This window comes from Leptodactylus fuscus, chromosome 8 (assembly GCF_031893055.1).
Source record: "Leptodactylus fuscus isolate aLepFus1 chromosome 8, aLepFus1.hap2, whole genome shotgun sequence".
In the NCBI taxonomy this organism is placed as follows: Eukaryota; Metazoa; Chordata; class Amphibia; order Anura; family Leptodactylidae; genus Leptodactylus; species Leptodactylus fuscus.
The window spans coordinates 60,184,963-60,212,566 of NC_134272.1; the positions used below are offsets into that span (position 1 = coordinate 60,184,963).

Below are 27,604 nucleotides of genomic sequence, written 5' to 3' on the forward strand. Positions count from 1 at the left end.
CTGCAACAAAAAAAGCTGCATTTCCGCAATGTGGGGCTTTAGCCTTAAACATGACATAGACATGAAAGTAGCCATCAGGTGGACAGATGATTGTTTGTCTGACAGTAATAGGGTGGGTTCACACTGCTTTCTGCTGTAAACCTGCAAAAAATAGCCTCAAATAGCAGCTTTGTCTTTTTTTTTTTTTTTTTTTTTAATTCAGACCTTTTTTGAATGTTTTTTCAAAGCATTTTTGGAAACATTTCTTGAGTTGTTCAATTGATTTCAATGGGATTTAGAGTATTTTTTTCCTGCCTCAAGATAGGGCAGAATGCTCCTTTATGCATCTAGCTGAAAAACCAGTGCTGAATAAGGATGAGTTCAGACAGGATTTTTTGGTGTGAAATTTGACAAGGAGGTCGCCCCAGATTCTGAACCAAAAAAATGGCATCCAGTTCCGGCACTCCGCTCCAGATTAAGCCCAAATGAATGGGCCTAGTCGGGAGGGAGTGTCTTCAGGCAGACGTCCGCAACTGAACTGGCTGCGGAATCCGCTTGAAGAAAGGGCATGTTGCTTCTTTTTTCCGCGAGCGGGAACAAAGCGCTTGCGGAAAAAAAAGAACTGACCGTCACACATTGATTTTAATAGAAGACGTTTTTTTTTGGTCAGGATTTTGACGCTCAAAATCCTGGCCAAAAACCCTGTCTGAACTCAGCCTAAAGCTAGCAGACTCCTATTGAAATCAATGGGAGAATTCTCAGATTTTCTGAGCAGTTTTTGGGGAAGAAAAACTAAAAAAAAAAGTGTCAGCTTACCCATATTATGAGGAAAGTCATTTGGTATTGGGCGTCTAAAACCTCATTTGCACAGCCCTATTATTAGACTTCTTCCCGATAACTGGCCTATATAGGGGCATAGACCCAGCATCCGTGATGTGATTGATGCAGTCTAGAAGTCCGTGCAGGCACCTGTATATGGTTTTCACATCAATCTTTATATTATGTCAAATTAATTAATACAACTATATTATAACTTGTATAAAAGATTAAAGAAAATCCTATATTTTAAATAAACAGTAAAATAATAAGAGAGAATGCATATATAGACAACTGATGGATACGGACTACAGGACAGTCCCTAGCAGTACAATGTATTCATGAGAAAGTGTCATATATAACACATGGCCACACCTCGTATACAAGAGAATAATGAAAGGCATCAGGCTTGGCTCTTATTCTCTTATATACAAACAATGAATAATAGTAATGCTCCTTCCACATCTCGAGACAGAAGCCCCTGTGCCCACATATTCCTCCAGTGGAGTCTGTGCAGGTTCAAGCCTGTCAGGATTGGGAAGAATTATCTTTGAGAAACAACAATCTAGACAGGAAGGCAAGTTCTTCCTCTGACTTTGATCTCTGCTCCCTACTTCCTGCTCTTTCCGTCCTTGTAACCCAATGTAGAAGTGGAAGATATGGAAAGTACATTTGAGTTTTCCAGTAGTGGAGCTGCAAGAGGTCAGCCATGGAAAATATAGTAAAAATAAATCTAGTCGTAGTTGTTTGAGGCCTGCTGTTCTCCAGAATGACTCGAGTGTCAGTTTCCTATTTTAACATTTCTGTCTGGGCTATGCACACGGTGCTGACTACGCTTACCTACTGTACAATGTAAAATATTTCCCAGGCTAAATGCGAGATGTTAATCCAGAAGAGTATGTAGGACATGTAAGAATAATATTATTAACGTCAGGAATATGTACAGAAATGCATTGATAACATGTATGTATTTTTCATTGCCATGTTGCAATTGTACAAATAGTGTCACAGTTTCTGTAAAGAAATTTACATGGTTTGTCTTGTAGGCACTAAAGCTTATTTTGCTTTCTTATAACTTCATGCTTGTAATTTTTATTAAAAAGTAGAACCTGCCAGACATTTGTGCTAGAGACAACCTAAATAATGCTCAACTGTAATTGTAACTTCCCGTCATCTGGAAGAGCAGCTCTGGAGCACAAACTGCTGCTCTGACTGTGCAAATGAAAACGGGGACATCCAAGGTTTATTCTGAACATAGGGGTGCTTGTCTTGAAGTTCATGATGCACCTTTATGGATCTGCTAAAACATTCAACAGTTGTTATGATGAGGTCAACACTGATCAGCAGGGTGCTGAGATTTGGGTCAAGTGAATGGGACAGAAGTGCAGTGCCTAAAATAACCAATACTAAGGCTAGCATCATATGGTCAAGTTCAGCTTTGAAATCTTGGCTCATCAGCTGTATTTTCCAACCCAAACATAGGTCAGCTGAACTAGACTGACATACTGACTTCAGTAAATCTAAGGGTAAGTTCACACGGGATTTTTTGGACTGGAACAAACCGCTCCCGGTACAAAGAACTGGCCGACCCCCATTGATTTCAATGGGAGCCATCTTTTTGGTCAGGATTTTGAGGCCAAAAAATCCTGTGTGAAGTTACCCTAAAGATACATAATCTGTGTTTTCCAGGCTGAACTCGCTGTGCGAATCGGACCTAAGCGTAAGATATAACTGTACCATTGTAAACAATATAGTGGCCCACTCAAACAGCTGATCGGCAGGGGTACTGAGAGTCAGCCCGCCACTGATTTGATACCATAATCTTGGAAATATCCTTTAATAACACAGGGTATTAATACCATGTAGATCACTGTATGTTATGGACATACTCTGTATCAGTATCCGTTTTCATTTGCTGTCAGATATACAGCCTATCTTTCACATATACAGTCAACAGTTTCCTAATGTGGTTATCAAAAAAAACAGGCAGATGGGGGAATTTCGGTGACATTTTTATAGACTGTAGACTGAAGCTGTGAACTCTAGTTTTATATATATATATATATATATATATATATATATATATATATATATATATATATATATACTAGCCTCTGCCTGCAACTTTGTCTGCGTGTTCTAGGTGTTGCTGATATATATTATAAAGCATATAGACAATGTAAAGACATGCAAGTCTCTGCTTTTCATAGTAAGCTCTGGAGTTCATACATGCTATCGGAAACCACATCCCTTCAGTCCACGCCACTGGCATCAAGTACTGTAATAGCTTCCAGCATATGGAAACGTGGGAAATATTTGGAAGGTGAAACCTGTAACTACAATGGAATTGCTGTAGACAAGGCTGATATAGTCATGAGGATTTGTCTTACAGGGGCTCAGAGGTTTCTACTATACAGAGACTTTTGAGGTCACTATAAGAGGACAGGTGACTATAAGGCAGTGTGTCACTTTTGGTGACTATAAGGCAGTGTGTCACTTGTGACTGTAAGGTGACTCTAAGGAGTGTGTCACCCGTGGTTATAAACCGGATTCTCATCATGTTAAAGAGCAAGGCGTGTATTGTGACTGCCCACTCAGGACGGAGAGGCTGTCAGAAGATCAGCTTCCTCTCGGCCATGAATCGGGCTTGCTTTGTTGGGCTCGCAGTTAATTCCGGTGTAATTCACGTCTGTTGGCAATGGCTCTGCTTATTATCCTTTCTTGGCATGGCCTTACTGCTGCAGAGAAAGACAGAAATAAGAGGTTTGGATAGAAAGTGGAGTAGTTTGGCCAGCTTGTTTAAAAAAAAAATGCTTTGTAGTGAGTTAAAGAATAAACCATTATATTAGTTGGCTGGAAAACACTGTCACATTTTAACTTAATACCACCAACAGACTTTATATGCAAAAGCCATAGTGTGCTGGCTGACTGTGTGCTAATACTGGAGAGGGCTGCTTCTCATTTCCGATCTATCCTAAATGAATACATATGTTGACTAGTTTTTAGGGTGCATTCACACTGAGTAAACGCTAGCTTATTCTGAACGTAAAACACGTTCAGAATAAGCGGCGTCTAAAGCAGCTCCATTCATTTCTATGGGAGCGGGGATACGAGCGCTCCCCATAGAAATGAATGGGCTGCTTCTTTCACTCCGTGCAGTCCCATTGAAGTGAATGGGGAGTGCCGGCGTATACGGCAAGCTCTGCTCATGCCGGAGCGTACACGCCGGCACTCCCCATTCACTTCAATGGGACTGCACGGAGTGAAAGAAGCAGCCCATTCATTTCTATGGGGAGCGCTCGTATCCCCGCTCCCATAGAAATGAATGGAGCTGCTTTAGACGCTGCTTATTCTGAACGTGTTTTACGTTCAGAATAAGCTAGCGTTTACTCAGTGTGAATTCACCCTTAGACTGTTTTTTTTGTTGTTGTTGTTATTAATTGCACAAAATTGGCGCATAAGTATGCAAAGGCTACAAAGCGGAGCATACTCACTTGGGCCTAGAATGTCACATACATTTCTAAAATATTAAAATGTCGCAATTTAAGTGTACTTGTGGCCTGACATCGTGCCTAGCTATATAGGGCTTGCAGGCCCATAAGCTTCCCTTGCTACATCTCCGCTACACAAGACTATAGTCTACTGAACTGGAGGTGCAGTCTGTTCAGGGGAAAAGGAAGAAGCCTGACCCTGTTTATCAAGACAGGTGTAATATTCTATTCTATTATATTTATATTACTCTTGTGTTATGGAGTTAACTTTGGTGTAATGGTGTAATACTGTATACTGTGATCATAAATAGGCACAAGGGCAGGGGGACCCAAATACCCTAAATAGAAGTGGAGGAAGGCGATATGTACTTTTGCTTGATCTGTGTCTGTATCTGTTGTATTTTTGTGTACTTACTAGAGATGAGCGAGTAGTATTTGATTGAGTAGGTATTCGAACGAATACTACAGTATTCGAAATACTCGTACTCGATCGAATACTACTCGCTATTCGCAGTAAAGATTCGATTCATAACCAGCGTTGATTTGCTGACTGCTATAGCATTCGGCAAAGCAATGCTGGTTCTGCAGCAGGCTTGTCCTTGCTAGTCGGGAGAGCTGGCAGCTTGCGATTACGAGGGAGCTGACTTTTTTTCATAGGAATGCATTGACCAGCGTTGATTGGCCGAATTCAATGTTTCCGCTCTCAAGCAGCCTTTCTCGGCAATATAACAGTGTGCAAGAATTGTACCCCTCTGATATTATAGGGTCTTGGATTAAGGTTCACGTTTTTGGTAATACGTTATGTGGTATTCACTGCCATCATTATCTTTATCTGAATAAGCTATTTGTGTCCATTGCCCACATCTAAGGCCCCGTTCAGATCTGCGTTTGGGTTTCCATTCGGGGAGTCCTCTTGGGGACCCCCCAAATAGAAACCTAGGCGCATTAAAATGCGGTTAATTTCAGGAAACCTGTGGACCCCATAGACTATGTTGGGATCCATATGGGTTCTGTTCGGTTTCCACAGGAAATATGTGGGGTGAAAAGTGCTCCTTGAAGACTTACACACTTTTCTTCACCTAACATGGCGCTGCTAGCTGGATACATAGCCTTTGTGGGATCCACTTATGAGATCATTGATATCTCCATTGTTATAGGAGTTCCAGACAAGTATATTAGTGTGAACGTGACTTAGAATACTAAGCTGCAAAGTATTGCTTATACCTGGAAGACATTTGACTTGTTTGATCAGGTGACGGGGGTTTAATATCAATACTTATATATGTATGGGCTGACGTATGTCTTTATACCGGTATATCGCTGCCAGGCATCCTCTTTCACCAGGATGTCTTGTGTTTTTGCATTGTTGACATTATGTCCTTTAGTTGTGTTACATTTGTTGCATTTGTTAAGTATTCTGTTCTTTGGTTATGTTATTATACCTATTTAATTGGAGGGATATATTTTGCTATTGAGTTACATTTCAAACAATTTGTAGCGATGTGTGTGGGCTGACAGTGTAGGTTTATCAAGATGATCAAATACTGTTATGCTGAATCTGTGTGTATTTTTACATTATAGCAAATCAAGTTAACTTCAAGAATGTAGGCTCTCCTGGTTTGTAACTTGGTCAAGCACGTCAAAGTGGACCTTTCAGGATCTCCAACAAGTCCAGCTCTTTACATCATTTAATAGCTGCTGCTCCATTGATTCCGACACAGTTGGAATTTTTTTCTCTAGTCCCCACCATTCCCAAACAATCAATGCTGTTAGTTATATACTATTTAGGCTCTGTACTGTCAGGTGGGCGGCATCAGGCAGGAGCAAACAAGAGGAGTGATTCTGAGCCCTGACACTGACTGCCTCTGTTTGGAGCTCTGAATCACACCCCCTGCCTGACACCGCCTACCTGACATTAGATACATGTCCTGTTTATTTTTTTTCTTTATACTCTTTGTGCCCCTCCTTCCATATTATTTGCTCCAGATCTGGAACATCCTCACCATACCTAAATAGCACATAAGGCATCAAAACTACATATGCTTGTTGCTCAGGAATAGTTGGGGCTAGAGTAAAAATTGCAACTGTGCTGGAATCTAAGGAGTGGGAGCTATTCTCAGATTCTGCGAACTTGAATTGGTAAGGGTGGTCTAAGGTCCTCTTTAAAGTGTAACTAAACTTTGGAACAACCTTTGATTTTCTGGCAGTATTTGTGTCATTAATAAGTGTTAGATACTTTTTGTAAGCAAATGTCTCCTTTCTGTGAAATCCTGCATTACTTTATTCTTTTCCTTAACACTAAGGTTGCAGTACTACCCATATTATTTTCGGAGAGATCACTGATTGAAAACACAGTGAAGAATGGGAGCAGCTACATATAAATATTGTAATCCTGACTGTTTTCAACTGATGATATATCTAGAAGTAATAGAGATAGTATCTGTCACGAGTCTCCCCAAGGAGGGTGTTCACACTACCGTCGGTGTCCGACAGCTAGTGTCCGATGCTAATGTCCGTGGAAGATTTTAGCATCCGACACTAGCTGTGTCCTTTTGCAATTTGCATGGTTTTAAATGGGACATCGTGTCCTTTAGTGACCTCATTTTCTATTATTTTACCCCTCGTTCACAGCTGCGTTTACTAATCCGTTCAGGGAGTCCAAATGAGGACCCCCCTGAACGGAATATCAAACGCATTTCCAAGCGGTGTGCAGTGAAAGCACACGGACCCCATTGACTATAATGGGGTCTGTGTGCTCTCCACGCGGTGTCTGCACGAGTCATGCGGACAGAAAAGTACTTAGTGATCTACTTGCATGTCTGCATGATTCGTGCAGGCAGCACACGGACCCTATTATAGTCTATGGTGTCCATGTGCTTTCACTGCACACCGCTTGCCAATGCGTTTGGTAGTCTGTTTGGGGGGGTCACCGGGAGGACTCCTCAAATGGATTACCAAACACCGATGTGAACAAGGGGTTAGATAATTTTCTAACATTTCCTGCACCTCATTTGTAGGAATAGTGGGCTTGTTGAAAAGGAGTGGATCTTACTATGCAACAGTGTGCCCTGGACAATGCACCACAATTCTGGACAATGAACCAAAGTGCTTAGATTTTATGCCAGATTATCCCCCCAGAATTCTGTTGGAAACAAAGCCGATTAATAAGTGATGTAAAGTTAGACTAGGCAGACTAAAAGTACATACAATTTCTAACAGCATTAGACACTTTAAACTGTCTAAAGTTAGACAGTATATAGTTTATCTGCCCCATTGTATCCATGTATGCTAAACATAGAACTCACAGACAAACGAAAGTAATGGCAGTGCCAGATCTGTCATATCTCCGAATGGAATCTGCCAACATGACGCTGGAGATATCACCAGGTCCCAAGCTTTCCTTTAATTTTGAAGTACATTAGAGATCCCTGGAAGTAGCTGTGGATTTTCAATGAGCCACAACAATGATTTCATATCACTTGGCCTCTTCTCAGTCCAGAAATAATTATTTGGCTATGCTCATTATTTACAGTATATACTCGAGTATAAACCGACCTGAATATAGTCCCAGGCCCCTAATTTTACAACAAAAAACTGGGAAAACTTATTGACTCGAGTATAAGCCGAGTGGGGGGGGGGAATGCAGCAGCTACCTCCACTACTACCCCACATCACAGACAGGAAGATACTGACAGCTGTCTCCCTCACTACTACCCCACACCAGCAGTACCCGAGTAGTCAGCAGACCAAGTACCTGTCTGGAGCTGAGCACTCTAATACGTCGGATCAGGCTGCCCAGTTCAGAGCTAGGCCCCAGCGCAGGGTCCTGCGGCAGCAGCCCCGGCAGAGCGATCTGGGTCCGCTCCACAATCTCACAGTCACAACAACAAGCGGCATATTCAACACAGCACAACTTTATTCAGGTCTGTTGTGCTATCTGCAGTGAGAGTTGTGTGGACCCTGACTCGAGTATAACCCGAGGGGGGCTTTTTCAGCATAAAAACTGTGCTGGAAAAGGCGACTTATTCTCGAGTATTTACGGTGTTCTACCTAATTCCTAAACTCGTGCTGTATTTCATTGCTTCTAAGTCATGTTGTTTTCTATTATAGCTATAAAATTTCTCATTTACCGCCCATCTAAGAAATCTAATACATCTCCACTTTCAGTAACAGGGTCGTAACCTGTAACGAAAATAATAATTGAGATGAAATAATTAGGTGTAGTAAGATAAGATGAGATAATCCTTTAATAGTCATACCATGGGGAAATTCAGTGTGTTAGCAGCATAGATAATACAATAATAATACAAAATACAAGTACAAAAGCTTTACAGTGACAGTAGGTACAGAAAAAAGGTAAAGGTAAAAAAGTAGTAGAAGGGATATCACAACTTAAAGATCTTTCATTTAAGGTATGACATGCACATTCCTCTGCACTAGAAGTGGTTACATGACTATATGGCAGGAGATGGATGTATAGAATACAGATCTGTATGAAATGAGGTTCGTAAATACTGCAAATATTATAACTAGTGATCTGTAGGACTGCAGTGGCCCATAGACTTCCATAGACACCTGCTTCGGTTGACTGAAGTCCACAAGCTGTTTTAATTCTAGACGGTTATGGTTGACGTAACAACATCTGTTTTGGGAAAAATAACCCTAAGAATTTTATATGTCTAGAGGAAACTATTCAAGAACCTTCCACATGCAGTATTTATGGTTACACAGGAGTTTATGACATCTGTTCACTGTTGTGAAGTCAAACAATATATAACCCTGAAGCCAATGTAACACATCCATGAAATCCCGCTCATCACTGTGTTATGTAATACATGTCTTACCTGTTAAGATACGATTGTAATGGAGTAGAGAGGCAGCATACAAAGGAGCAATGTGTTGCCCCCAAAAAACTATTTAGAGAGCTTTCAGTAGACTTTATTGTAAAGTCATCTTGCATTTCCCCGACGCAAGCCGGTATAATTTTTGGCACTTGATATAAAGCCACATTCACACATGATTAATGGCACACGTGTCACACAGCAGCATTAAATTCTATGTCCGTGAATGGAGGCTATTCACATGACCAATGTTTTGACGGTTTGTTGCCACGGACCGTCAAAATATAAGTCGATTCTATTTTTGTCCAGTTTTACAGATCCCTATATACACTGAAAAGTTTGGAGATCAATGAAAACAGGTGCCCCTAGGGTGCAAGGCAGACGAGAAAAATGGACTTTATTCCAAGCCGTTGCGCACCTCGGTCATCTCAGTGTAGCCTTAGGCTCTCGCACAGACACAATGTAGCCACTTATAGTCGTGAAACATTTAAATAGCTCTTCGGTCAGTCTGATTCCATTAAAGTCACCTTCCTGTAGTAGACAAAATACCGCGCAAACAATTTCCCCGGCTTGTTGTTTCTGAGAAAATTCAGTACCCTGTGGCCTTGTGGGGGTTGTCACATTTGGAAAATCCCTTTATAGTTTCACTTAAGGAAGTATAACATTCCAACTTGTTCATTTTTCCTCTAATATATTGCAGAAAAAATGTTTAATAATTGATATGATAGTTATTGTTCAAGTACAGGATATGTTTCTAAGAATAGTAACTCTACATTTATTACTACTTGTAAATGCCGAAACATTTCTGTGCAAATATCAGTAGTGCTGCGCGTGACGTAAGAAGAGTACGGGCTATTGTGGAATAGACAGCAGTGTCTCTGTCTGACAATAGGCTGGAAATAGCAGAGAAGGCTTCATAAATCTTCCTTTATTTACATTCACTTGTCCTTAAAGGGACTTGGCGCTTACGTAAAACAGTTTGTGAGCCGTGAGCGTCTCTGCTCTGAAATATCACATACTGTTATTGAATCCAATATCCTAAAAATGACATTAACAAAAAGATGAGTTATGTATCGTGGGGAGACTAGTTTGTCTTGCTTCATACAGTGATGCTTGAAAGTTTGTGATCTTTTTAAAATTTTCTATTTCTGTCTGAATTTGACTTAAAGGGGCTCTATGAGAAAAGTTTTGCTGTATGAGCGCCACATGTGCGTGAATAGCCTATAAAAAGGCTATTCAGGCACCGCTAATCTTATTTTACCTCCCCCCCCCCCCCCAATTTTAAAATAAAACCATAAGAACATATATGCAAATTATACTTATCATGTACGGTGGGCGGTAATGCACGATCCGACGTCTTCTTCACGCCTTCCTCTTCTTTCTTTTTCTTTCGGCAATGCCCTCCGGTCCTGGTTTTTGCACGGCTTCATTGTCCTCTTCTTCCGGTGGGATTGGTTCAGTATCGCTTGCCTCAAGGACATGAGCGTACTGCAATTGAGAAAAATTTTCCGGAGGGAGAGACACTGTGCATGCATCGGATTTGAACCAATCCCGCTGGAAGAAGAGGACGATGAAGCTGGGGAAGAGCCAGGACCGGAGGGCGTCGCCGAAAGAAGAGGAAAGCGTGCCGGAAGATGACGTCGGACTGTGCATGTCCACCCACCGTGCACGATAAATCTAATTTGCATATATGTTTTTATGGTTTTATTTTAAAACGGGGGGGGGGGGGGGGGTTAAAATAAGATTAGCAGTGCCTGAATAGCCTTTTTAAAGGCTATTCGCGCATATGTGGGGCTCATACAGCATAATTTTGCTGATAGAGCCCCTTTAAAATATCTGATTTTTAATCAAGTCCAAAAAGTAGATAAAGAAAACCAAATCAAACAAAAGAGTAAAAAATATTAGACTGTTATTTATAGTAAATAATGACCTTTGCATAGGAATAAAAATCAGCGCATTTATTCTACAAATAAGTGAGAACACTATTCACAGCTCTGAGCCCTGTAAGATACTGTGACTGGTTGGTGCTGACAGACTCCGTTTTAATATAGATGCACAAGGATTGACAGGAGGAAGTTTAGTAGGTGCAAACACTAATACTTAAAGAGACAGGAGCACATGCAGAGGAAGCCAGTAGGCTAAGTCTGCTAAGAAGGACAGTATACGGGCAACCATATACTATGTGACTATGGGATGCTGAAGTCCAAACTCTTTGGAGATATTTTTGTAGCCTTTTCCAGTCTGAAGAGCATCAGTAGTTCTTCTGAGGTCCTCAGAAATCTCCTTTGTCCCTTGTTTCCTTGTCTTGTCTTGTCCTTGTCTGTTTCTTTTTTTTTTTCCTCTTCATATGGCTTGTTACTCATTTCTCCATAGCATTGATAATATGTCTGTGTGGTTTTTTGGGGGGTTGGCACTGGCCATTTGGTCTTGTGTTCTTTTATTGAAAAATCCTCTTAAATAAACAATTTAAAAAAGAAATCCTTTGTCCCACCAGCATTATCATGTATATTTTTAGAAGTTAAAGCAGTTTCTAATGACATTATGATAGGCCATCAATGTCAGAACAGCTATTTAAAGGGGTACATTGCTTCTGACCCAGGCATCTGTGTAAGCACTGCGTATTCTGCAGAGACTGTCATTGGTACTGCAGCTTTCTCCCATTTGTTCTAAATGGGACTGAGCTACAGTACCTAGGCACAGACACAGTCAAAGCACAGTGCCATTCAAATGAATGAGAGAGAGAGCTGCAGTACCATTCACGTCCTCTACACAGTGTATGGCGCTGTGCCTACTTCTCCTGATAGTAGTGGTGACAGGAGTTGAACACCCACCAGTCTGATATTAATGATCAATCCTAAGCATCGGTCATCAGTATTAAAGTCCCAGAAAACTTTTTTTTTTTTTTTTTCCAAATGTTTTCTAATCTATCTTACTTACTTTTTGTGCTCTGATGAGACTGCCTGAATTGACATGCCTAAGATCTGAAACTGCAGTTCTCAGAGACTGGGATGGCTTCCTGTCCCCTTCTGACTTATCTAAGTACCCTGTCAATCTGACCTTATCAGTTCGGTTCAGTGTCAACATCCTGTCCTGTCTGACTTGTGTCTGTGTGTGTTTATGTGTGTGTGTGTTTATGCAAGGACATGAGTGTGTTTGGCGATTTGATCCATACAAGATTTCTAAGATAACACCAGGAAATGTCATCAGAATTGCAGCCTCAGGCTGGTGCCTGTACTTGTCATAAATGCTTTATGTTAAAAAACACTTGTCATACAGTATGTTTACTGTGCACCAAAGGGTTGTTTTGTTTTTTTTTCAACTATTCAATATTACGTCTCTCTCACATATAAAGTAAAACACTGGTCTTGATGTAAGTGGTGAACGGTCTTCTATAACAAGTTTTTCTAAAGCAAGATGTACAGTAGCTCAGAGGGGTAAGAAATTATAGGTCACACAAGAAGTCTATGGAGAGAGAGGTGTGAGCAGGATCTAGTGAGAGGAGAGACAGAGGCACAGACAGGATAACATCAGTACTGCTTAGTACTTCTCTATAAATGTCATCCATGATCCTGCCAATGTTTCTGAATGAGAGCAAGTCAAAAAACAGATACTCTTCTACTTTCTGTATGCAATGGAAGGACCACATTACAGCACTTAGTCTCCCCCACAAGCTCTGAATCCACTTAGGCCCAGTTCACATCTGTGTTCGGGAATTTCGTTCCCTTCTCTGCATGAAAAATGCGGAGAGAAAAGTCCTGCAAGCAGCACTTTTCTTTCCGCATTTTTTGTGCGGAAACCACACGGACCCCATTAGTGTCTATGGAGTCCGCAGATTTCCTAAGGTAACCACTTTTTTAGGTTTCCATTCAGGGGGTCCCCAACAGACTCCCCAAACGGAAACCCATGTGCAGATGTGAACCAGGCCTAAGGCAGGGTTTTTCTGTCCGCTTGAGAAGTCGGACATCATCTCTTGCGGACAGGGAAGGACGGGCACGGAGTGCAAAAGAATGCACCCGATGCCCATTCAAGTGAATGACAGGTGTCACGGACACATCTAGTGTCCGCTCCTAGTGTCCGTGACAGATTTTGAGCGGACACTAGGAGCGGACACTACATGTCGGACACCGACGGTAGTGTGAACGCCCCCTTAGCATGGTATATAAGGTTTTCTCTGCCTTCACAATGGGGCAGATTTATTAAAGTGTTTGTGCCTAGAATATGGTGTTAGAAGCTCCAAAATTTAATACAAAATGTTGCATCATTTAGGCCATTTTTTCTGACTAGCTTGATAAAAGAATGTGGCTGGCCTAAAATGGGGGCTTAAGAGGAAAGGGCATAGCTTGAAACACAACATTTATTGCCATATTTTTGTAACATTGTGTCACAAACTAGGCCATTATTATATGATACAGCAGAATACAAAGGACTATAAGCAGAGTGTGTAGTTTTTGCATTGTAGGAACTGGGGGCCATCACTTTGTTATAGTGTTAAGAATCCCTGCTGTACTATATAGATATTTTGCTGACCTAGAATTGCACAGTTGACTGTGTCTTTCTCACCGCACTTCCAAGTGGTTACCTTAAAGGGATCCTATCAGTCAGACATGTTTTTTTCTAAGTACCACGTCAGAATAGCCTTAAGAAAGGCTATTCGTCTCCTACCTTTCGTTGTCTTCTCCGTGCCGCCGTTCACCTACAATTCCGGTTCTTGTTGGTATGCTAATGAGCTCTCTCGAAGCACTGGGGGAGGGCCCCAGCGCTCAGACAGCACTGGGGACGTCTCCAATGCTGCGAGAGAACTCTCTCCAGCTCCGGCTCCTCTTCTTCAGCAGCTTAAAGAGGACCTTTCACCATATCCGGGCACAGGCAGTGTTATATACTGCCAGAAAGCTGACAGTGCGCTGAATTCAGCGCACTGTCGGCTTTCCCGATCCGTGCCCGGTGTAAAGTGCTATCGGTCCCGGTACCGTAGCGCTTTACAGTCAGAAGGGCGTTTCTGACCATTGGCCAGAGACGTCCTTCTGCCTCGCGGCGCCAATCGCGCTGTACTGTGGAGCGGGGAGGAACTCCCCCCTCCCGCTCCTGATAATGCTAGTCTACGGACAAGCTGTGTGAGCAGAGGGAGGGGGGCGTTCCTCCCCGCTCCACAGCACAGCGCGATTGGCGCCGCGAGGCAGAAGGACGTCTCTGGCTAATGGTCAGAAACGCCCTTCTGACCATAGAAGAGCTACGGTACCGGGCCGTAAGCTCTTCACACCGGGCACAGATCGGGAAAGCCGGCAGTGCACTGAATTCAGCGCACTGTCAGCTTTCTGGCAGTATATAACACTGCCTGTGCCCGGATATGGTGAAAGGTCCTCTTTAATCTTCAGCCTCTTTTTCCGGTGGTGGCTTGTAACTTTTAAGGCCTCAGGCCTTGGGCAGAGCAGACTGCACATGCCCACAGGCCACGAGAAAATGGCCGCTTCCAATACTGAAAAGACATCTAAAGGTAGGAGACGAATAGCCTTTCTTAAGGCTATTCCGATGTGGTACTTAGAAAAAATCATGTCTGAGTGATAGGATCCCTTTAAGGTTAAGATTGCCTTCACTAACCCCTATGTCAGAGATTCACTGAGAAAAACCCCCATACTCAACAGCGCAAGGCTCATGTTCAGCTGCCCAGCAATATGAGGGCGGACAGCTGGTAGAGCATTGCTATGTCACTCCTCTGGTTAGTAAGCGCAGCCCAACAAAGAGAATCCTGAAGGAGATCTGCACTGGCATGTTCACAGTCACATGCCTTGTGGTTACATGAAACATGTGAGCCTACATATATCATTTGGGTATTTCGGTGGTAATGGGAATGCCTCCTTTCCAGTCAAGTAAAAACCTTGTGATATTGATACTAAAGAACCTAGATAAAATCAGCCCTAGATCCTTTCTCTGGATGTGTGAGTGGAAAGTAGAATACGTTTTACCATTCATTACTTTTTCTTGTGCAAAGAAATCTCATGTGTTTGGTTCCCTCTTCCAATGATTTGGTATTAGACTAGAATTGTCTCCAATTTGGAAGGAATGTGTCTTCTTCTTATGCACATAGTATAGTGTACTGCTAACCTTTCTTAAAGAGGACCATTCAGCAGCTCCAACTGTGTCCGAATCAGTGGATCAACTAGCAAACCCCATCCACACATTGTAGAACAAAACGTGTAGCGGATACGTTGCGATTTCCAAAACCATTGCTTTTTTCAATTGTCAATTATACCTACGGAAACACTGGAGGTTTTACCTACAGGTAAAATGGAAGCAGAAAGTCTGCAGAGAAATCCTCTGTGGACTTTCCGTGATCGGCGCTGTAGGAAAAACTGTGATGAGTTGATGAGGTTTTTTTCACGCAGTGTGTATGGGATAAGCCAGAATCTCATTCACTTTGCCGGTGCTGTAAACTGTTTCTAGTTCACACAGAGTTAACACGTGCGCATTCTGGCACACATACACGTGTCAGAATGTGAGCGCTCAAAACAGATCCCATTCATTTCAATGTGTTGGCTTACGGGCGTATTACGCGCGTTATACAAAAAAAAAAAAGCCATTGAACTCAATGGCTTACCACATTTTACACGTGTAATTTGTGGCAAAATGCGTGGAGCGTTACTCCGTGTGAAGGCTAAAAGCCTCCCATTGATTTCAATATGTAGCGCCCGTAAGCCGACACATTGAAATGAATGGGATCTGTTTTGAGCGCTCACATACTGACACGTTTATACGTGTCAGAATGCGCGCACGTTAACTCCGTGTGAACTAAGCTAAAGCCTTAGCCTAAAAGAGTACTTCTGGTCTAGTTGCTGATGCTCTATCCTTAGTTCACCCATAACGGTTTGGTGGGTCCAACAGCTATTTCCAAGACACAGTATGGATTCGGAAATACGTGTTGGCCATGCTATGTTATTGCAGTTACTTAAATCTCTCCTGAGCCCGAGTCTGTTTCTCGTTCCTTAAACTGTGCCAAACAGCTGATCAGCGGGGGTTCTAGGTGTCAGATGATGATTGATGATGTATCCCTAAGATAAGTAAATATTCTTAAGTTTTGGAGAAGACATAGTGTTACCCCTGAAATGATGTATCCTCTTTATCACAATCCACCTTGTGTCCTCTTCACGTGACTGGAAAGAGTCTTATACTGATAGCTGAACTCTGCTCACTCCTTCATGCCCTTACATACTACATAGCACCAGCCAGAGCATGCTGAATTCTATTACCAAGATATTCCACCTAAATCTGAACCCTTGTAGAATCAATCATCCAAATACGTACCACTGACAAAGCATACTAAAGACTTAATACGTTTTTGGGTGTAACACATTACTCATACTGCATGTCATATTCCTCATAATAGCAGCAGATTACTCAGTTACCAGGCTTAATGCCCTTTGAACTTCCCCCACTTTCTTGTACAGTTCACAAGGGCTCCTGGAGAAGCATACAATGGTATTTTAGCTAGAACGTCCCTGTGATAGTATAAACCACGCTGGGGCTTTTTTCTTCTCGTGCCACATTCTGATCGTCTGTTTGTATCTCCAGAAACGTGGGCGCATCTGACCTGGCAAAGCCTTTGGCAGGCCACTGACAACAGCTGTATTTCCTTGTTTTTGGCTGAGAAGATCAGAACCAGATGTATTGTGCTTTGGTGTACTGTCTGGTTTAGTAAGGAAATTCAATAGTTTGTGTTTTCTAACTGCTCACACTCCATACAAGCAGAGGTGGATACTTGTACAGTAAAGGGCCCATGTGCTAGACCTGTGGGTGGGCTCTTTGCCATTCATTGTCAATAGCCGAAAAAAATATCACATACCTGCTTAGCTCTGCCCACTGGCACTAAACGTAAAACCACTGCTGATCTTACCCTTCCTAAACCTGTCCATCCGGCCGTCTGGCCAGGCCCTCTCCCTTTGGGGCCCCTGCACAGCTGAAGAGGCTGGATAGGTGCTATGTCTGCATGCCAGTTACTGTCTTGGCATTCTTGGCAGACCTCAGGCATTTATCAAGGGATTTCGTATACAAGTGATACAGCTGTAGTCAGGGGTGTATCTTAAGACGCTTGGGCCCCCTGCACAACTTATCCTCACAGTTGGCAGCCACTCTCAGTCTATACCTGAGCATGGCTCTTAAGTGACCTCTTAATGCAACCTGTATACGGTAGCATACCTCCTATATAATGGCAGATTTCAATAAACTATGGCAATATGCCTTTGTATTGCAGTCTTAGGGGGCATTCACACTACCGTCGGTGTCTGACAGGTAGTGTCCGCTGCTAATGTCCGTTCAAAATCTTGTGCGGACATTAGCATCAGACACTAGCTGTGTCCGTGACATTTTGCATTGATTTAAATGGAGATCGGGTGCGTTCTTTTACTGTCCATGCCTGTCCTTTAAGTGTCCGTTCCCAAAGATGTCCGACTTTTCAAGCGGACAGCAAAAACCTACATGTCTCTAAGAGAATATTATATCTCTGCCAGTCTTGTAGTTTGTTCTCCACAGCCGCCCTTCTTTTTATACTGACTTATTTCTACTTTTGGCATTAAGAGGTTAATGATTTCCTGACAGGTCAGAGGGCGTGATGGGCATCCTGTGTACCATGAACCTCACCATACATAAACATCTGACATCAAAGGACATCAATGTCGTCCGTGGGGTTACTCTGGGTATGGGCCCAGTTGGAAGTGTGACTATTGTGTCCCTATAGCTACATCATTGGTGTGCCATTGTGTTGGGTGATTTTTGCCGCATTGTATGGCAGCTTAGAACAGGCTACGTTTTCATTCACTTTCACGCTATAACTTTCCCTCATGTAATGAGAAAAGCCTTTTGTTCTTGGAACTGTATAAAATTGGATAACTCCCTTTTATTTCTATTATTCTGCTAGAGTAGTGGAGAAAATACATATAATTGTATTACACACTGTGCCGTCCCACGGACACCACTGACTTATTATAGAGTCCAACAGGTTTTGTAAATCCTGTATTTTAGGTGGGAACAATAGCGCTGTATGCCGCTTTATTTTTCCTTGCAAAACTACAGAATTTACAATGCAGATGTGATTCTGAGTATGTTATTCATATATTTTAGCCTGATTGATCGCCTTGTGTTTATTTCATTTACCGCTGTTTACTGCGCTCAGAACTATCCAATATGGTTAGTGTACTAGTTGTTTGGAAAAATACTGATAAAATGTAAATTATCTTCAGACCATTGTTAGATGTGTTATTAGAGGAATAGATATTTCTGAATAAGCATTATAAAACGTTCCAATCAGCAATGGTTCTGTAATGGCCAAGCAGGCATGAGGATGCGTGCTGGCCCCATTATAGTCTATGGGGTCCGTGTGCTTTCACTGCACACCGCTTGCAGTTGCATTCGGTAATCTGTTCAGGGGGGTCCCCATGCGCACTTCCCAAATGGAATACCGAATGCAGATGTGAACGAGGGGTCAGCCTGGTTAGGCTGCCCAAGGCTTGAGCATACATGCAGGCTGCAGTAGGGTCTTCTTAGAAGACCCCGTGACTCTCCTGATTCAGTATAACTCCTAAGGCTAGGTTCATATTTGCGCTGGGCTCTCTGTCATTCAGGTCCACCAGGGGACACTAACCATGGTGAAACGGACTGCCAAAACAGTAGTTACCCACGAAAATTGGCATTTCCCATAAACTGTAATGAGGCCCACTGAAAATTCTGTCGGGTGTCCTCCATTTTTATACTGAAACTGGTGGAGAGAAAAGTCCTCCATACAAGACTGATTTCTGACAATTTCTGCAGTGGAGTCCACAATGGACATGTGAATTTGGCTGTGGTTTAGCTTGAGCAGAAATATAAATATATAATGACAGGTTATAATGAAACATTTGTAACAAAACTATATTTCAATCTGATCTATAACATGTTGCCTGCAGACTGAACATGACGGGTTCGCCTGAAAGTAGCCGCATTATTATGTATAACATGTACGTCATCCACTCATAAAATGATCACTCCCTCTATAGAGATGGCATGGTCTGCGGGTGACCCTGGAGTCTCGTAATGTGGGATATGTAAGACTTCTTCATGTGACCCGAGTCTCCAGAGACGCCATCTCTACGAATGTCCTGGAGAGAAGCACACATCTTTGTCATACCTCTCCTCACTATGTTGTGATGACTATAGAGGTCACTGTCTAGGACAGGATATAAAATCCTATTTAATGATAGTCTTTGAAGAATACACAGTTTCTCTGAGGACGGCAAGCCGAGAGCATAAATAAAACACATGACATAAGCACCACAGAATGCGGCTACCATCTCAACTTTTTTCTATAACCACAAGCTTCCCCAACTTGTTTTCCTTTCACATGGTTGGGCTTGTGTGGTCTTCTTGCAAATGCAACATGATTTTGTGTCCTTGTCATCACCGGTTACATCATGTCGTCGTTGTAATCTTGTAGTCTTTAATGGCATTAATCCTTTCGGGGCCGTCAGTGACATATCTTGTGTGTTTCAGGAGACAGAGGTGGTATCATTTATCATTTTAACTTGTGACTGATGTAAACCGTCCAGTGTAAGTAACCCCTTCGACATGGGGTACAAGGTGACAATGTTACTATCAAAGCCATCTTTTATGGGAACTGTTACAGAGCAAAACTGTATTAAAGAAGAAAATACTATTATGTAGATAGATGGGTGGATAGATAGATGGATAGATAGATGGATAGATAGATAGATAGATGGATAGGTAGATAGATAGATGGATAGGTAGATGGATAGATAGATGAATAGATAGATAGATAGATAGATAGATAGATAGATAGATAGATAGATAGATAGTATACTGAAAAGAAAAATCTTTCAGAAATTGAGAAATATTGCAGATTTTCATTGTCCTACACCTATTTTCAGCTGCAGTAATAAGCTATACATGATGTTGAATTGTGTTGCACTACAATAAAAATAATTGTTTTATTATACATATGTATCATCACATAGGGAGGCAATGTAAACAGATTTACACACACTCTTCCCATATGCTATACTCATGTTTATTCCTGGCATGGGAAATCATAGCCACGTCTACAAGCCAACTCTAAAAGTGAAGAGTCTGCAGTAAGACTTGTATTGTTATATATAACCTATTTGAGGATCAGTGGCTGGACCTTTAATACGAAGTCACACCAAGGCTCAATCACTGTACTGCCTTTCCAAAATTGTTACAGATAGCCCCCTCTACTTCCTCAGTAGTCACAGCAGGTCATCTGGTTTTATATTATTAAAACCACACTACTTACCTACCAGACACCAGACATCAGTTGTAGGAGCCCTTATTCCTCATTGGTCCCAGGTCCCCTATTCTCCATTAGCCCTGGTCACCAGCCCCACCATTTCCCTAGTAGTCACAACCAAAGCCCTCCATACTTTCCTCTTAGAAGCAATAGTTGGTACATAATGCCCATCACATGTCTCCAGTAGCTACAGTAAGGCCTGGTTCACACCTGTGTTTGGATTTTCATAAACTTGGGGACCGCCCCGAACGTAAACCTAATCCACATAAAAAAATGGTTACCTAAGGAAACCCATGGACCCCATAGACTATAATGGGGTCCGTGTGGTTTCCGCACAAAAAATGCAGAGAGAAAAGTGCTGCTTGCAGGACATTTCTGTGCACATTTTTGATGCGGTGAGGGGAACGGAATGGCCCGAACGCAGATGTGAACCAGGCCTAAGGCTGCATGCACACAACAGTTTAAAAAAAAAAGCGGACATTACACATTATCACACATTTTTCATCAGTTTTCTGGCTCTGTATCAGTTTTTAATATCCGATTTTCTTCAGTATGTCATCAGTTTTTAACTGTCTGTTCAAAAAAATGAACTTCATATTTTTTTTTTTTTTTTTTTTTTTTTTACTCAGCTCACTCATCCCATTAGCCAAGATCAAACATTAAAAAGCGACACATAGACTTGTATTGGGTCCATCATGCCGGAGAAACTGACAAAAATAGAAGATGTCCTATTGTTATCTGACATTATTCGCAGTTACAAAGAAACAGACATGCATGTAACCCCATTGACATTCCTTGTTCTAAAAATGGCAAGGTAACATACGTTAAAAAAACATGCCTCTTCACTGTTGTGTGCATGGAGCCGTAGATATCTATTTCCTCAGACGCCCCTCCCCACTTCCTCAGTCATCAAAGCAGGGCCACCTAAGGATGTTTTGGAAGTGTGGGTACAAACTACATTTCCCAGAAAATTTTGGGAACCCTCATGACATACGGACCCAGATTCCATGCAGATGTTGCCCTGACCAGGACCTCGGCGATCATAGGCTTAGGTTAGTACATTATAGAAAGGTGATTGTACTGGATAAGAAATGATGTTCGGGGACAACACGGTGGCTCAGTGGTTAGCACTACAGTCTTGCAGCGATGGAGTCCTGGGTTCGAATTCTGCCAAGGACAACATCTGCAAGGAGTTTGTATGTTCTTTCCGTGGATTCCCTCCCATTCTACAAAGACATACTGATAGGGAAAAGTGTACAATGTAAGCCCTCTATGGGGTTCGCAATCTACATTAAAAAGAAATGACCTTCAGACAGACAACATCATTACTTATTGAGGGCCCCCTTGTCATGGAGATGGCCCGGCCTTATAAAATAATAATGCAGACTTGCATTACATGTAACTTACATGTTTAAGATTTTTTAGTCTCATCTGTTTGCATTCATTCATTAAAACCCTTTGTGGCGTATTCTAGGTTTTCATGGTGACAAAACCCAACACCTGGATCTTTTTGTCACCTGTCCCTTGACTAGTAAACAAACCCTTGTTTGATGTGTAAAGTGACGCCAGACAAAAAGTGATAGCATTGCAAAGACATTTGTGGGAAGTAGAGAGTAAATATAGTTCTCAGGATTGTGATGCCCTGACATAATGTTGTCCTAAGCTTCCTCATGTACTGTTATAGTTCATATCCAAGACGGAGGAATCTCCAGCAGTTATTATGTTACTAATATTTCACATCGCGCTCTGTTATGTCGGCTTTTCTCACCGTTTTATCTCCACCATTAGAACTGTAAATATATTTATGTGTAGATATACTTTATAGCCCCATGTAAGTGAATAAACTGATCAATGAGAAAAAATAATTTATTCTGAATACATAGAAATCTGCATAAATATATTAGTACATGCATCAGTAAAAGTCTTTAAAGGTTACGTGCACCCCGGCAACCATTATATTATAGTTGTAGTCCACATAAAAGTAAAAAATAATTGAAATTTGTTTTATCTTTAAAAATTTTAATTAAAACCTATCCATTTGTTTTGTGTCTACAGCTCGACTGCAGAACAAATGACTGACAGAGGCTAATGACATGCAAGATATACAACGTATAAAAATAATTCACATTTATTAATTAAATATATTGATACAAATGGACATACACCACAAAGGGGACTATGAAAATATGCTAGTGTGAACCTAGTGTTATCCATTTTTATTATCTATGTGTGTATATAATATATATATATATATATATATATATATATATATATATATATATATATAAAACAATCCGGTCTTTCAGCTACTTGTATGGATGGAAAATGTCAATTTGTTGGAAAAAGCAGTATACCACGTATCGGTCCACACTGGGACCTTTCTCAAGTGCAAGTGTGGATTGTTTTTTCTATTGCAAACCCTTTTGCCTGGAGAGGGGTTTCTGCTGTGCAATTTGTGGGATAATCCCCACATTTGCTGGTGCTGCTGCAATTAATTTTCTATTATATATATATATATATATATATATATATATATATATATATATATATATATATATATACACACACACACACTCTGTTTCACTTTTATATGCACACTATGCTAGTTACATTTCTGGATCTCGCTTACCACCATGACGGACTGCCCCATACCACCTTCCAAGATATATTATTTATGTGGTATCTTCCTAGTCCCCTTTGTGATGTATAGTTAGTTATCCATGTCTATATATGTAATTAATAAATATGAGTTATATTTATGCAGTTGTGGGTTTTTTGTGTTTTTGCTACTGTATTTTTCTCATAATGTCTCCAGAAGACAAGCAGGGCGCAGTTTTACTTGAATGTCACATTACAGTCCAGATCCTCAGAAATTGGTAAGGCTCCATTATGCCTTTGACTAGTGGGGTCCCTGCTGTTGGACCTTCCGTATCAGCTATATAATATACTATACTGTATAATGTTGTTACACCAACAACCCTTATAACTTAGCCTGATCTACTGAGTTGTAGTGACTTCAGTTCATCTCCGTCTTGGAATATATGTAGAAATCATTTCTAAAGCTTGTTTTGTTGTGTCCTCTGGTTGCCTTGACCCACCCCATCATCAACCCCATCTCCACCCCCACTTTTTGGATTTTCTTCCTCCCGTTGGCTCTCACCTCTTCTTTTCTCTACTTGTACACCACAAGGGATCCCCCTGATCTGTTTCCTCCTCCTTCTACTAGGGTTTGGTTTGCCTGTGGTTCTCGTTTCTGGATCCCATTTTCTTATATAAAATGTGTCAATGTCATTATATAGTTTTCTGCTGTGACTTTGGTCGCTGCATAAAATAATGTGAAAACAATATGAAACATGAATATGAACATCTTTTAAAACAAGTTTGCAACCTAAAGCCATCCGTGTACCAGGAGGTGGTGGGAACTGAATTGTGACAGATGCAGGTTAATGGTAATAGTGAATGCTCCGAAGGCGTGTAAATAATACAATACAATAAATAATAAAATACATACCCCTGAAACATTCACTGGGAGTGCGTAACTCTTTTAACAATTCATGTTTGGCAACAAGATGAACCAGTTTCAAGGAAGATTAAGCAGAAGTTGTCTGGGTCATGTACCAGCTTGTATACAATGTGTCCATTGTCAGGCATGGAGGTGGATGCCACGCAGGAGTCGTCTTCTGAATGCTATGACAGGACAAGGCAGATTTTAGAGAAGGTCCCGTCAAATGATCTATTGTTTCCTAGCACAATTGCTGTGTGCTGGAATGAGATGGGTCGTGTTCTCTCCTGCTACAGGTGTACTTCTAATTCCTCCTTAGGAAATACAAACATCTTTGTGTATATGTATTAAGGATAACAAGTCTTACAATTCCTTCAGTGTAATGAGCTCTATGTCCTACACAGAACATCTAGTTTAACATTAGAAAAATAAAATCCATACATAGGGATGCATATGTCATGTATGGGAGGATCATGCCTTATAAGAATCGCTGAAGTGATAATGTTGTTGTTCTTGTATGCTTTTATTCTTTCATTTGAACTTTTTTTCCTAACTTGCTGCTGAGATAAGAATAAATGTTTCCCATCCCAACCCCAATGACTGGACCTTATGTGAATTTCCAAGTATTGGTGCTCTATACTGTTCCTATTGCTCCCATAGAGTAGGATGAAAGCTACGGAAACAGCATAGCACAACTACGCTGCACTGTTTCCAAAGCTTTACTGTTGCAGAAACATTGTAGTTAGATGGGCTACCTTGTTTCTGTAACTCCCATTCTACTCTACACTGCTTGGCTGTTCCTACGTCCTACGCTTGGGAGTTGTTATTCCCACCAGGGAGTTTCAAAGATGGGAATCACCCTTTAAAGGGGCTCTATCAGCAAAATCATGCTGCTAGAGCCCCACATATGCGTGCATAGCCTTTAAAAAGGCTATTCAGGCACCGTAAATGTTAAATTAAACTACCCCCCGTTTTAAAATAATAACTTAAAAAAGAATGTGATTTACTTACGGAACGTGCACGCTGGGCGGGCATTCAGGGTGTGTCTTCATCTTCTTCCCCGCCTCTTCTTCCTCCGATGTCTTCGGGTCCCGTCCTCCTCCGGTGCTTGCTCGCGGACACTGATAAAAAAATATAGCCCGGGCGCATGCGCAGTGGCCGTAGTAGAAGCCGCGTGCTACTGCGCATGCGCCCGGGCTATTTTTTTTTATCAGTGTCCGCGAGCAAGCGCCGGAGGAGGACGGGACCCGAAGACATCGGAGGAAGAAGAGGCGGGGAAGAAGATGAAGACACACCCTGAATGCCCGCCCAGCGTGCACGTTCCGTAAGTAGAGAACATTCTTATATAAGTTATTTTAAAACGGGGGGGGTAGTTTAATTTAACTTTTACAGTGCCTGAATAGCCTTTTTAAAGGCTATGCACGCATATGTGGGGCTCTATCAGCATGATTTTGCTGATAGAGCCCCTTTAATTTTTAGACTGAGGCTTCTGAAATATTATATTGAATAGATTGCACATATTTATTTTATACTGGCCCCTTTGTCTTCTGTGGAAGAACAGAACTTTGATTCCACAGTCTTAAAGTGAACCCGTCCATTGGTTTCTGGTGCCCTAACTAAGAGAAGACTATGTGTTTTTGAAAACGCGGCTTTTCCACTGCAGATTTTTTTTTCTGCAATGTGTGGATGAGATTACCATAAACAGAATCCCATCCACTTTGCAGGTAATGTAAGAAACCCCGGCCTTAAAGAAGAATCTATACGAGGGGGGCGTTCACACTTGCGCTCTTGTGCACCCTGTGTCTCTCCCTCACCCATATGCTACTCTAAGATGGGGCAGCAGAATTCACTTGACAGGTTTGCTTTAAATGTCATCCCTTTGTAGAGGTGAGATGACACACGCAAAAGAGAATAATACGTTCTTCTCCAACAGCTTATTTTTAGTTTCAATGTGCAGGAAACCTTGACCATCGCACGTAACATTGGCTTTTATAAAAAAAAGACTCATTTTGAACAGTGGAGGATAATTGCCTGCAGGTCCCATATTGGATATTACGAAAATGAGATATTAATTTCCCATAAGGGTTAAAAAATAAAAAAAATACAAGTACCAACACAAGTCACGGAACTGCAGCAGATGAGTCTTATGATACAGCAGTGGGTACACCTAGCGATTGGGATGGAAGCCACATTATGGGGAGGTGCGGGGCTTTATGGTGTTGTGATGACAATAGTTTTACCCGTTGCTGTGCAGCAAAATATACCTTGATGTAAATTCTTCTTTCAGTCTGACATCCAGAGAATTGGCTCACAGTTCTTGCTGTTTTAATAAAATTCACTACTTATCAATATTAAGGATATTTTTGTTTCTTTTCACTATAGGTATAGCAAATATTAAAGAGCAAAGATGACTGAAGTACGTCGGGACAGTACAAGCAGTTTACAAAGAAAGAAGCCGCCATGGTTAAAATTGGAAATACCATCGGTAACTACTACAAGCGAGGAGCCAGTCTTTGTCCAGGTAAGACATAATACTGGTCATTTATGGCTCTACCTCCATAGCTACAGGCTGAGATCAGTTCACATGAATGGAGATGCTGGTGTTTGTCTATTTTGCATCTCTAAGGCTGGGTTCACACTGGGTTTGTGGTCTGGATTTTGACGCGGAATCCACATCAAAATCCGGCTCAAAAACGCCTCCCATTGAATTCAATGGGTTCCTGTTTCCGCAAGTGGTTGGTTCCTGCTCACAGAAAAAAAAGAAGCAACATGCCCTTTCTTGAGGTGGATTCTGCAGCTGATTCAGCCACGGACGTCTGCCTGGCAACACCCCCTGCTGACTAGGCCCATTCATTTGGGCCTAATCTGGAGAGAAATGCTGTGACTGCATGCTGGTGCACTGTATGCACTGCACCCAGGCGCGGCTAGCCGTTTTTTGGAACGTTTTTTGGCCGTGTTAACCTGGCCAAAGGGATGGAAATGGGAAGCAGATTTGTGGCAGAATTTGGATCTGATTTTGAGGCAGAAATTCCTCAGAATTTGCTGAGTCTCTTAGGACTTCCACAGTTGCAAATAATGGAAGAGAAGTCCCTTTCATTCAACATGAAATATGTCATGAAACAAGCCCCAGACTATCTTGTTTCAGCAATGGCATAGTGACAGGAGACCAGTGCATTATGTGGGCCCGCTGGGGAATGTTGCTGTACCGGACAGATGTCATATAGTTGTGATTGTAAAAAATAAAGGATTAACATGTAGTTTCTGCCCCAGATGTTGCAGTATCTCATTGTTATATTTTATATCACTACTACCGCAAGTGAGCATACTGTCAAAACAGTTGTGTTGGAGAGGACATGTCTTCTTTCCTGTTTCTAACATGTCTAATAAAATAAGTGTGTGTGTGTATATATATATATATATATATATATATATATATATATATATATATATATATAATATAATAATGTGTGTGTGTATCTTCTATGCATTCTATTGATCATCATGAAACAATTGCTCAACTAAGCGTTAATATTCCCCACACACACTCACACACATACAGTGGGGCAAAAATGTATTTAGTCAGTCACCAATAGTGCAAGTTCCACCACTTAAAAAGATGAGAGGCGTCTGTAATTTACATCATAGGTAGACCTCAACTATGAGAGACAAAATGTGACAACAAATCCAG

The 27,604-nt window shown here is 41.5% G+C and overlaps 1 protein-coding gene across 2 annotated transcripts in view; it reads left to right on the forward strand.

Moving 5' to 3' along the window:
* The window catches only part of RHBDF1 (rhomboid 5 homolog 1), a 103,724-nt gene that overhangs the window by 12,449 nt on the left and 63,671 nt on the right, over nucleotides 1–27,604 (forward strand). For both annotated transcript variants that reach the window (XM_075286036.1, XM_075286037.1), the window contains exon 2: nucleotides 26,299–26,437. In XM_075286036.1, the coding sequence (XP_075142137.1) occupies nucleotides 26,324–26,437 (114 nt within the window). In that variant the 5' untranslated portion in view covers nucleotides 26,299–26,323. The remainder of the gene's footprint in view (nucleotides 1–26,298; nucleotides 26,438–27,604) is intronic.